A 13,384-nucleotide genomic window follows, 5' to 3' on the forward strand; every position below is an offset into this window, starting at 1 on the left:
GGGGCCTCACTCGGGGTAGGGGGGGTGGGGGGTCGGAACGGGGGGGTTAACCCTTCTTACCGGCCGCTGGGGGGAGCCAGGGGCGGGGCGGGCCCTGCGGGAGCCGGTAGCTGTGGGCAGTCCCCGGGCTAGGCAGGGGCTGCGGCGGCGGGGCAGGGGGCAGGCGGTGGCGGGGCCTGTCGCCGGGAAGCTGCCGGTCAGGTGGGTCTGGGTCCGGCGGTGGCTCCCCCGAGGGCCACGCGGCCTGTCGGCCGGCCGGAGAGAGGGGGCGCCCGGGCGCGGCCGGGGGAGGCGGCCGGGGGGTTGCGGGGCCTCGCCCCTGCCGGGCCCCGCGCACGCTGTCACTGCCCGGGGGCCGGACGGCGACAGCTCTCCACCGGCCCCGGCCGGCCGGGTCGCGGGGACGGCTCCAGCAGCCTACCCGCCGCTTCGCCGGCCGCCGGCCAGCGGCGCCGCGTCCTGCCGGGCATTGCTCGCGGTAGTGGTGCGCCGGCCCGGGCTGCTGTGCGCCGGGTGGGGTTTGGTTTCGCGTCGCACAGTAGGTCCTTCATGCGTTCCGTATTGTATTTTTCCGCCCCTACTTATTTAGTCTGTCCTTGGGAAGCGCACGCTTTTGTTGTCTTAGTCACATCATCTGAGGTAATGGTGACCGGTGCCTTTCTACCCGGACCTTGCGGTGCTGTTGGATTTTCTTATTTTTCCGCTGTAAATGCTCGGTGGTCACATTTATTTTTATTACGTCTACTACAAAGTAAGCGTCAGCTGACACGATGCTTTGTTTCTGAATCTGCTGCTATCCTGAAGCATGTGTCAGGGATTGCTGTCTCTCCACATCTGTCTCGTTTGTAACATGAACTCTAAATCTTAGTTATGAAGCATATAATCTATTTACATAGAATGTTGCATGTATGCTGGAAGTTCACCTTATGATTTCTGCTGACATGGTGTGAAATAGTTTGAAGTGAAACTGCAGTGCAAATGGGTGAGACTGGGAGATATGAAGAAAATCTATAAAGAAACACCTATGGAGGTGATGGTGGGGGAAACCAGTACAGAAGCCAAGAGAATGAAAGCCAGTGGATAGAAATAGAATTGCTCCAAAGAACAATGTATGTTTAACATTTTATCCAAGCTTGTATTGGGGGCACATTGGTGTGTACACAGGGTGATTGTAGCTGGGTAATGTTACCTGAAATACAACAGGTTATAACCAAAGAAAGTTGTCTGGTTTGACTGCAGGGTTGTAATTCTTAAACAATGGCCAACTCTCCTAGGATGTCTACAGCAGTAATCTGTACCAGCTGCCTGCCCTCCTTTTCTCCTGGAGGTTACTGCATCTATAGCAGTAGGCGGCTGAACATATACCTCCTCCTGAGCTACTGCGATCTCTAGGCTGACATATAACTGTATGTGCTGAGAAATGCATCAACTCAGATGTGTGCCCCAATTCAGGGTCACTTATGAGTCAGCACCCTTACAGCCATATCAAATAAGAATAGAGGAGAAAAATCACCACCTTGCCCATGCTAGTGTGAGCAGAGTTAATGGTACAACAGTTGATTTTTTTTGGAGGGGTAATGAAATATTTGGGCTAAACCACTAGTTATTTAATAACTGAAACAGCTGTACTGATTGTAGATCACTTCTGACAACACAGTATCAGAGAACAGCAGTTCCCCAAATAGTCAAGTGCGTGACTTTACTATATTATCTAGAAATTTGGAATTGTCTGAATCCATCAAGCTGCAAGAGGGACTGCAGTTAGAAAAAGTTTAGGATCTGCTGAGTAAGTTTATCATAATATTTCATACAATTTGAGCTTTCTCCACCTTTTCTGGGAAAGCAATTTAGCTATAATTTAATCGCTTTAAGGATGTTAGCATTTTTTTTTTTTCAGTTTGGGTTTTTCTTATCTGAGCTATATTAAAGCATCTTGTTTTTCATAAGTCTTGGCATTGTTTCTTTGATCCTGTCACAGGCATTATGAGATTCTGTTTGCATAACTTTTCATCTCTAACCTCTGGCTAATGGCCTGACTGGCAAAAAAGCAGGTGTGGTATTTACTTGCCCTTTTGATTGAATTGCAAATCTTGGTCATGAAAGAAACCTAGGGTTTTTTGCTGAATCTGAAAAAAGGAAAGGACTTGCTCTGCACCCAAATTTAGTGACCAGGTTAACTCTTAGTATACTGTGAGCAGAGCCATTTTAGTCTGACAAGTGAGATGAGGGAAGGCCTTTAGCAATATCAGTAACACCTCATGTTCTGCCTTGAGTTGAGACCAACCTACCGAGCATTAGGAAAAAATCCTTATAAGCAAGTAGTATATCACAAAGGGTATATAAATACGAGTAAATAAAGATTTAGCTGCAACATATGCATTTTTATAATAGTAGTGAGCCTTTTTGGTTTTGTGGTCTTATTTTTTGGGAAAGAAAATGTGAAGGAATGAAGCTGTGGTGGTGAAAGTATACCCTTTAGGCTAATATCAAGACTTACATGAATTAGAAGAAACAAAACCTGATGTCAGTTAAAACTGCTTCTGCAAAGAAGTTGCTGTAGAGTAGAGCGTGTTCTGTTGTCTTATACATGTCTTCTTTATGGGGTAAGTAGATCTTATGAAAGGAAATACATACTTGTGGGAGACATTCACTAGGAAGCTGATGAATATTTCTGGCTTTTGTTTAGAGACTTGCAGGTAATGTATTCTGCATGGGAAATCTTGTAGGAATGAGAGAGAAGAATGGGAAACAGAATGATATCTAAAAACCAGATAAATGATTTTCATGTTCTGTGATGATTTAAAGTGTATGTGTACTGTTTATGTTAACCTTTCAAATTTAAAAAGTGTGTAACAGGGAGTATTAATTTATGTTTAGAAACAGAACACTCCTTTGACAAATGACTGCTGGGTTTTTCCTCAAAATGTTAGGGTCGAGGTTGATGGCCTACATTTTACAAAGCATGGTTTTCAATATGTCAGTCATCTAAAGATTATCAGGGACTTCTGAGATATTTTTCTGGGAAGATTTCTTTTTCTGTGTGCAGCAGGGGGAATGTATCAATTCCTATCTTCTCATGTTCCGTGAGTCAGAACAAGGGCACTGTTGATTTCAGTGAACTTGGCAGATGTGCAGGTAGGTGAACTTACTTTTAAAAACCCAACAACCTACCTCTAAAAAAGATTGAACTTAAACAGATATCGATGCTTAGGCATCTATTCATGTTCTATCTAGGAATGTGAATCAATCATAATGGAAAGCAGACTAAAAAGGTACTGTTCACATCTTAATTTCATTCATCCTTTTTGCTTTCTTGCTGTCAAGGTCATGAGGATAAGAATATTTTGATATGGATAAACAACTTTGAATTCCATGGGTTCAATGCCTTGTGTTCAGCATTGTCTGGCTTGCAAATAATTTCCTAAGTAACCTATCTTCTCTCATTTTCTTGTGTAATAGTCATTAGTGAAGTGAATGTAATTATGTAATTCGCATTATGTCATTAGTGAAGTAATGAAAAGTAGTGAGCTTTCTTACCTTCCAGAACTAGTCAAGCCTAAAATCTACATTATAGTCCTAAAATAGATTTTTCCCATTTTTTTATGTAAAGTAGCATAGCAACTGTAGTTTTTGTAATTGTGTGTACCAGAAAGTAACAGGAGTTCAATTTTTTTGTCTTGGTTGACACACCTCTAAGTTGTTGTGAGTCCTACCTATTCTCCCATCATACCCACTATTTGAATTCCAAGGTAAAGATATTTGTCAGGGTTTGACTGGAATAAAGCTTTTCCGTTTTGGAATTCCTTTTTTTTTTTTTTTTTTTCTTGCTCTGTTCTGGAGTCCAGGTCCCATTGTATAATCTAGTTGTTCTTACTTGTGATTAACTATTAATGTGTTAATTATGAAAATGTGAACAACTGCTACCACTGTTAATGAAGTCTAATGTGGCTGCCACACTGCTTTATCAGATTAAGACAGCTCCTGTAAAGGCTGACTTTTCTGCTGCTATTATAGAACTGACATTCAAAAGCTTTCCTTCTGCAGACAGGGATTGGTGTGACAAGAAAGTTCAGTCTTCTGGGAGCTGGGTATATGGCTTCCGTTATGCTGATGGGTGGCACGGGAGGGGTCACTGTGCTGTTAAGTGGTAAGATGTGCTTGCTTACCCAGTTCGTGATCAAACTGGCCCGTTCCTGACCATCAGGCAGTGATGGTATTAAGGAGATGACTCTAAATGTTGCTGTCTGTCAGCTGGTGTCAGTCCAGAAGAGCAACTGCAGAAAAGAAATTCAGAAAAAATGTTACTTGCTGAAGGCTGCAGAAGTTATTTGAAAATTACTTTTAACAAGTGTAAGCAGGGATTTTTCTGTGTTTCTGCAGTATGTTCTTCTGTATTTGGTTTGCTTACTTACCTAGAAGTAGTTACTGTGGTATTAATATTTGTCCTGAAGTAGGGGGAGATATGAAAGGCATTATATATTTATGTGACAGAGAGATCTTCCAGAGGTTAACAAAACTTTGTGTTAATAATTCTTCTGCTTTCTGTCAGCCAGGAATGTCTGCTTTCTGAGCCATTGGTTCACATAAAATACTCGATATTGGGGCTGAGTGTGACTGCATTGGTAAACACGTCTCATTTTATTGGATTCTTTATCCTGAAGTTGATGTTAATGTGATCTCTCCAGAATTTCTTACATTTCTACTATGCCTGAGTACAACTCTTATTGAAATCCACCAGATCCTTTGACAAGTGTAGTGCACCTATTCCTGCTCTATGTCACTTTGTAATTGCCTTAAAAATAAATCTAAAAGTAAAAGTTGTGTAGGTTGCATTTTACTGTTCTTTCAAACATGCTAGGTTCTGATGCAGGAGTTACCAGCTTTCCTGCTGCTTTGAATTGCCATTTGCATTGATGTATGCTTCTGGATAATGTTATATTTCTTGGAGTGATAGCTGCTTTGGTGTTTTGAAGGAGGCTTGATTCTCCATTGCTTTTCACTGTTTAAGACTAGGCTATCATAATGAAACATTCAATTTAGTTGCCGCAACTTGTGCTAGTAGTACATTTAAATTTTACTGTCAGATTATAATTTTTTCCACAGGTCCACAGTGTCTGTCTGAGTGGTTTTGGACAGTTACCTGTGATCTTAGAAGACATTTTTCTTAGTTGTCACTTCAGGCAGGATGTACTATTATTTATCTTATCATTTTCATATGGAAAATGTGTTCATAACTGTCCTTTTTTTCCAACTTTTTTCTACAATGTTGTGTAATTCTCATCTATTCTTTTTTATGCTCTTGACAGTCCTTTCAAGCATTTTCTTAATTGCTAGATAGCATTTTCAACTAATATTAAAGCAGATCAATCATATGTCTCTATTTGTAAAGCTGCTATGCTAGATATCTGTATGAAATTTTTCGTTTGGCTGACATTAATTTTTGGGGATTTTTTTTTTTATTTGGCTTGCAGATAGGATGGTATTTGGAAGGTTTTTTTCTCTTAGTGAACGATGGAGTTTTGTTTCACAAGTGTAAAGGTATGCAAGCTACCTTGAAGAAAAATGGTTTAGCGCTGACTTTAGCAATTATTTTTTTTTTTTAAACATTTGCAGTTTATAGTCTCTTTCTCTGTAATCTTAAGTAAGGGTTCCTGTACTGTCAAAAAAAGACCAAATGTTTTTGAAACCTATGGGAGAGTTCGCAAAGTTAAAATGGTCAATACATTAATGTCGCAGCTAGACAGTGTTCCTTGTGGTTACCACCATTCTGTAAGGTTAAGGGATGATTTATTTGTGAGGAAAAAATTAACAGTGCTGCATGTTGGCCTCCTGAAAGGTAAGAGACTGTACTTCTGAGATTCCTAGTAAAATGCTAGTGTGATCAGAATATTGAAAAGCTTCAACTTTTCTGGTTATGTTGCTATCTGAAAGAGATTTTTGACACAATTTTGCTTGGACTTCTGCAGGGAAACTAGAACTCTTTATTCTTCCTGATTAATTGGTATTGAGGATGAGAAAAGATGTTTCTGACACTTCCTTCACATTTCTGTTTCAAGGATGAAAGGTTTTTCCTAGTGTGAATTGTCTTAGTATCTACTTCTGCTTATGGATTTCTAATAGCAACAAAGTGAAATGGCTGGTGATTAGCGCTCCTAGAAAAAAAAATGTTAAGCTTTATCTTGTAACATTTTTTTTTTTCCTCTTGAACCATGGCAAATCTCTGTGTCCGTGAAAATACTGAAACTGACTGCATGGTTGGAAGGGTGTATTTAGTTAATATTTGAAATATTCACAATTTTAAAGGCTAACAGCGGTATAAGGAAAGTTCTCATTTCAAGATAAATACTGGAGGGATATGTTTGCTTGTTTCAAAGGATTTTTCTTAATCTACTGCTTTTGTTTGGCTTTGCTTTTGAAAGGTGAGTGCAGTGTGATGTGTAGTGGTGGTGGCAGAGATGTCATAGTTCTCCCTGAGTTTCATGTGTGTCCTCTCTGGGAATCCTTTTCATAACCCTAATCAGCAGCTAATTCTAGCAGTTGGCTTTCATAGCTTGAATTATTCAATTTTTCTGCATAACAGAGGGGATGGTGCCTACCTGTGAAACAAAAGCTTAGAGCTGAATTAGCATAGGACTGGTGCTTCCACTTAAGGTGGATGAGAGCCAACCTGCCTGCCTGGTATATTAGAAGACGACTACTGCACAGCACCTGCTGTGGTACCAGCTCCTTTCAGTTGCCTGGGAAGCTACTTTTCTGTCAATGTCACTTTCATTATTTGAAAAGCTATTAATAGTTTAACAAAAAGTTGCTAAAGCAAGGAGAAAGCAATTCCACGATTTTTTTATTTTGGGGATGATTAACTCATTAGAAATGATCTAAAATCTTTTGTGTGCTTCTTGTGTGTTGTTAAGCATTTTACTAGGTGATATTTCTGCATGAAACAGTACTTGAGCAACTTCATGTTTTTGTGAGAAAGTGCTTTAACGAAAACGCATGAAATAAAACACATCTAATATTTTGGTTCAAGTTAAACTCATTTAAAGAGGTTAAGCGAGTGAGTATTTGCACTGATTTACTGTGGTGAGTTTCTAGCAAATGAATTAATTGGGATTATTTTTCAAGTGTCCTTGTAAATGCAAGCTCTCAGTTCAATGTACTTTATGTAGTGTCTAAGAAATTGTATCTGACTTGTTTTGAGTGCTCAAGTGGTGTCACAGCAGCATTTTTAGCATTTTGATATCTCAAACAGTGAGATTAGTCTGAAATAGCTTTTCTATTTGGGAGAAGTGTTTTTCTTCCAGATCTGGGGCACAGTGTCTTGCTTATTGAAGCAACTCCAGTGGAACACTGTAGACTTTGTTACATAGTTTGTATTTCTGTACTCTTTTGCATAAGGATATGTAGCTGAAATAGAAGAAATGTCCTATCTGTAACTTGTATTTTTTTAAAAAATAATCTGTAGGTGGTGGTTTGGTAGCTAACTTCAGTTATTAATGCCCATGGCTATCTTTCCTTGGCCTATTTTCCTTTACATATGTGTTTTAAAATACTCTGTAGCAATATTGTTGTTAGCTTTGGTTGTCATATTTTTTTTTTAAAAAAAGGAGAAACTGAGAGAAAGAGAGAGCAAGCACTTGAACTTCTTGAGGACTGTTCACAAAATAGCATTGGCTTCCATTACCTTTGTAAAATTACTTGTGCTGCTTTATCTTCTATGAAATAGTGTGAAAATGAAAAAATGCTGCCTTACTCTGATATTGTTTTCCATCTCAAAATTAGCGTTAAACTAAATATTTTAAAACTATTTCTTGTTGTATTTTTTCCTATACTGACTTGTTTCTGAAAGGAAAAATTATGTATTTTTTCTACATCAGGCTTTTACCTTTTTCTTTCTACCCTTTTCCAGTATTTTTTTCAATATTATTTTTTGGTCTCTTCCCTTCCACCTGCTTTTACTATTTGTACACTTCCTTTTGTAAGTGTATTCCTCTTCTAATTGTTTCATCTGCTTGCCCAGTTAGTCTCTCACAAATATGCTGTAGAGTTTGGAAAAATTGATTCCTAATATGTGGCAAACCTAACTTCTGAGCAGAAGGTGAGGCTAGATGAAAGCTAGTGTGAAAGGAAACATGTTATATATAAGATGGTACTGCTCTTTGGATGCTACCTGGTATTCTTTTATCTGATGGGGAGAGGTCAGATCCAGGAGTGTTTCTGTGTTCTAGTTTTGATTTCAGATGACCCCAACAGTGACTTGGGATAGTTTACACTGGGAGAAATAGAGGGGGGGGGTGGGGAGCGAGAGCTGTATAGTGAGCAATTCTGCAGTGCAGTTGTTCAGTAGAAAGAGTGGATTTCATTCCTGTTTCTTGCTCCTCTACCAGATCTTGACAGTGGTCTCAGCCTAGTGCCCCTGTACTAGAGTCAGCTGTTAGCACCTGTAGAAGAGCATAATGTTACAGTGAAAAAATAAGGAATTTATTGCATATGCTACCAGAGTTCTTGTTTAAAGAAAAAGTAGAGTGGAGGAGGAACTGCAACATGATATCATACTGTTCTGTGTTTTAAGAGGTTCTTGTTGTTGGAATGATATTATTTAATGGAATTAATCTGAGGTGGTTAATGAGAAATATATTTTGATTTAAATCTTTGCTTAACCTGAACAAAGATTTAAGTCATGTTCCCAGTTTGCGAGACAATAAGGTGCTGGAACCAGTTTTCAGTGGAGGTGAGATCCTCTTGTTCCTCTTAACCTCACTGGTCCCATTGCTGTGTGATTGCCATTCTTCTGGAGTTGTACCTATATTTGTTTAAGCTTTGTGGTCAGTAATGATTTCATGGTGGTTCTTAGTTTCGGATCTGACTTCTGAGTGTAAAGGAGGTCAACACTAAAAGGACCTACTGATTGATCATGATCAGAATAATTTCAGTCCATCCTACCTTCCCATTTGCAGAACTGTTTTCACAGCAACAGGGTTTAGAAACTGTCCTATGGAAGCTAGCAGTGCTTGAAGGAAAAAAATGCTACTGAATGGGCATTTAAATTCTGATTGTCTCTTTACCAGTTGCCTTTCTGAGTAAGAGAATTAGGACCACTTAGAAACAGGAAAAAAGTTAGATGACTTTTGTAGAGTTCAGGTCATGACCTACAAAATTATGGCTTGAAAATGGATGTGTTTTTTTTTTCTTCTCTCTACATAACAACAGAAAATCAAGAACAGAAGTTCCTTTTTGAGTTTAAATATTAGAGTGTAAATAAAAGATTGCTTTTTTGTGAGTGGGAATTGAGAAGACGCTGGAGAAGTGTAAAGGTAGTAGAATATGCTTTATTTGATGTGGGACAAAATATTTAATGATAAACTAGGTATTTAATATGTTATTTTTATTGATACAGAATTTAATATGTTGTTCTTATTGATGCAGATATGGTCCTGAACATCGTGAGCATGTGACTTCAAAGATGGACACCTGGATCTAAGTTGTGATTGGCCTTAAGCTGACTTACAACCATTGAAGAACTTATCAGGATTTCTCTCATTCTTGATTTTATGCCTATCTAATTGCCTCACACCACCAGCTTAATCATGTATGGAAGTGCTCGGTCAGTTGGTAAGGTTGAGCCAAGCAACCAGAGTCCAGGGCGTTCACCAAGGCTGCCACGGTCACCACGCTTGGGCCATCGTCGAACCAACAGCACAGGAGGCAGTTCTGGGAGTAGTACGGGGGGTGGCAGTGGGAAAACCCTTTCTATGGAAAATATTCAGTCCTTAAATGCTGCCTATGCTACATCTGGCCCTATGTATCTAAGTGACCATGAGAACGTGGGTGCAGATACCCCAAAAAGCACCATGACTTTGGGCCGGTCTGGGGGGCGGCTGCCTTACGGTGTTAGGATGACTGCAATGGGTAGCAGCCCTAACATTGCCAGTAGTGGAGTTGCCAGTGATACTATTGCATTTGGAGAGCACCATCTCCCTCCAGTGAGTATGGCATCCACTGTGCCTCACTCACTGCGCCAGGCCAGAGATAACACAATAATGGATCTGCAAACACAACTTAAAGAAGTGTTAAGGGAAAACGATCTGCTTCGCAAGGATGTGGAGGTGAAAGAAAGCAAGCTCAGTTCTTCCATGAACAGTATCAAGACCTTCTGGAGTCCTGAGCTGAAAAAGGAGAGAGCTCTGAGGAAAGATGAAGCTTCAAAAATCACCATTTGGAAGGAACAATATAGAGTTTTGCAAGAAGAAAACCAGGTTTGTCATCTAATGTCAGTTGTGTTAGCGCAGTAGCATGACTAAATGAGTTTAATAAACTTGCATGTCACATTTAAGCAGTGAAATTATATTGGTGCTTTTCCTAGGTAATCGGTATGAATAGGATGTGTTTTCAACTTACAGGCCTCTTCTTAAATGTTTGTCAGACTTGTAAGCCACTTCTTGAGTGTTTATTTCTTCTTGTGTGTCATGTTTTTTTTTTCCTGGGAGTGATGCTAACCACTTGGTTTCCTTTTGGAAGTATTTTGCCCTGTTCATAATTAATATTGCTATAGAGCTTACCTCTTGAAGCATTCTTTGCAGAACTGTGGACCCCAGAACCAACTGAACTGTTGTTGAATGTTGACAGATTGCCAGTAAAACAAGGTTTATGTTACACTGGTCTTATTTTAGAGCTCAAGTTATTAGAACCTCCAGACCTACAATTTTCACAAACAAATATAAATTGTGTTTTTGACTAAATTTAAGTAACACCATTTAATACCTGCTCATCTATTCTTTTGTCATAAGCTGTGCATATCTTGTTATGCAACTATCATAAAGCACCCTACAGTTTTTTTTGAAGGGGTCTGGCTACTTAAAGAATAGGCAGAAGAACAGAGAATCTTGGGTGTCTAGTTTTTTTGTCTTGTCCCTAAATTAGAATAAAACTGAGAGGTTGATTGAAATCGAGGTCTCTTTGTAGTCAGCTCTACTTATTAAAAGCTTTTTAAAAGATTTCCCACCTAGACCTTCTTGCTAGCTTAATCTGGAAGTAACTACTTGTCTTTTGAGTTAGTGTCCTCATGTTTAGTTGTTTCTGGCCAAATGTGAATTAGGTATATCTTTGGACTCTCTAGTAAGAAACCTCACCAGTCTTATGGAAAACAGACCCAGTGTCCAACTCCAAAAGTTTCCTGACATGTAAGTCAGCTTTCACCATGACAAAATTACTTTCCCTACTGAGTTTTCTTGATATCCGAGAAAGTTTAATTGAAATAGTTTCTATAATTCAAGCATGATCATGTTCTTGACATTTTTAAGGTATACTTGCTATTTTAGGCAGTGCTTTTTTTTTAAGATTTTCTTTAGAAGGTAGAGGGGAACTGCTGGATTTAAAAAGTGGTGCTTCTAGTACTTGACATACTCTAAGGTGACCTGTCATAAATAGTGATTCCATTTGGCTAGTGATAATCTACTACACCGAAGCTGTCTGCTATTTTCTTTTCACTTTTTAAAGAACTGAGTTGATGAAATTAAGTTGCTTTTCTCGAGTTAGTATGAAATAATTTAATGAACTTTTAATGTAGTTTTAAAGCTGTATTCTTACTGAATGGTAAGTATCACAACATGGGATTTGTTAATATGTGTGACACTTTGTATTTATTTTCATATGTCATCTTGTAGTGAAGAAAACCTAAAGTTAAATAGTTTTTATTAGAAGAGTAGGATTTCCTTAGAAGGAGTAATTCAGTGAAAATTTTAGTTATAGTGGTACAGTACCAGTATAATGAATACATGGAATACCATTTACTCAACTTTCTGAAGCTCTTTGTATTTCAGCTACAGGTTAAGTATTTTAATTCTCAAATTCTTTTCATTTTTAAGTTCTGTTTTCATATTGAAGAGAATGTCTTGGAATATAAATAACCTTTTTTCTGAAATCAGTTTTGACACTTGAGGATGCTGTGGAAATCTTGCAAGAAAAATGCAATTAATATATGGTTTAGAATGGATTAACAGGTTACTAAATGTGTATAGATTGGAGAACAGTGATTCCACTGTATGAGGGTTTTTTTCTTGCCTTTTCTTTATCCTCTAATTAAACATTTACAGATATTTCCAGGCCACTGTTCTGTAGGCAATCACTATAATTACTACCACACTGGTAGAACTGTATAACTTTGGTCCAAAAAAAGAAGGGTGCAATTTAAAAGTAAAAGGGTATTATTGCAATGAGCTGTAAAAACTAAGAATGCTAATTAATAGATTATAGTTAGCTAACAGTGTGTCCTAATTAAACTCTGAATTCATTATGTCTTCTATAGACTTTTGGAGTTGGTCACTTCAGCCTTTTATAAGGAAGATCAGTTTAATAGGGTTTACTGTAATTAAACAGACTTCTCTGTTTAGACACTGAACAAGGGATTTCTCTGACCTGTTGAGGGACCAGAAAAATCTCTTCATTACCCCTCTCACCTCCCCATAAAGTGAATTCCAGTATAATTGCAGAAATTGCTGGTTTAGACCTCAATGCGAATATTTCGGCACATCACTTTTAATAAAGGCTTCTCACACATGCAGAAGTTGTGCTTTATATTAGGTTTAGCTGAGGCCAAATGCACTGTTAAAAATGGACTCAACTCATGGAGCCAAGTTGCTGGCTGACTCATGCCATTATCTGATATCTCAATCTCTTTGCTGTGGCTCTTTATTCCTCTATGCACTCTTGGTTGTTCCTGATTGTATTTTTTTATTGCTTTTCTTGTCACCTCAACTCAGAATGATTGAATTGCTTCTTGGTTTTGGAAGTTGTTAAAAATATGTGAAAATGTGAGCTCTGGTGAGCTACCTCAGCCTTCTGTGAAAAATGTACTGGTGTCTTTGGGTTTTCTTTCCCATTTTTTGAGAACATGTGCAAATGAATCACAGTTATTGATGTGTTGCTTAGTGATTTCCAAGAAATTTTCTGGATTCAATAAAGATCAGAGAATGAATAGGGAGATTAAAGAGTATGCTCCCTGTCCTGAGGCTGTCACATCTCATTTTGTTTGTTTGGCCTCTTAGGGCAATAGGTAGCAGGGATATATTGGATATAATACTGAGAATGTCATGCACATGCACCTATATAGCTCTCACTTGGGTTGAGAGTGCTTTGGTCTTACTCAGTTGAGGTGTTTGCAGCAGTTGTGGTGCAGCACAGCTGTATTCCTCAGCTGCTCTGAGCAAATACTACAGCTGTGGAGTGTAGCATGAACTTTATTTTTATTACAGATCTTGAAGAGCCAGAAAATCCTTTCTTTTCATAAATGGAAAATGTCATTGTCATCTCATTTTGAAGAGCTTAAAACTAAACATGGAAAGTATTCCTCTAGTTAACATAAGTTCTTGGAAAAAAGTACAGTAGTTTG

General features: G+C 38.7%; 1 protein-coding gene across 15 annotated transcripts in view; it reads left to right on the forward strand.

The window, feature by feature from the left end:
- Window positions 1-13,384, forward strand: part of ERC1 (ELKS/RAB6-interacting/CAST family member 1) — a 298,605-nt gene that overhangs the window by 104 nt on the left and 285,117 nt on the right. For 14 of the 15 annotated variants that reach the window (XM_074902123.1, XM_074902127.1, XM_074902132.1 and 11 more), the window contains exon 2: window positions 9,424-10,253. In XM_074902123.1, the coding sequence (XP_074758224.1) occupies window positions 9,585-10,253 (669 nt within the window). In that variant the 5' untranslated portion in view covers window positions 9,424-9,584. Of the gene's footprint in view, window positions 1-125; window positions 202-9,423; window positions 10,254-13,384 lie in introns of those variants that run through there. The other variant, XM_074902124.1, reaches the window with a different exon arrangement.

Source organism: Athene noctua, chromosome 3 (assembly GCF_965140245.1).
Source record: "Athene noctua chromosome 3, bAthNoc1.hap1.1, whole genome shotgun sequence".
Classification (NCBI taxonomy): domain Eukaryota; kingdom Metazoa; phylum Chordata; class Aves; order Strigiformes; family Strigidae; genus Athene; species Athene noctua.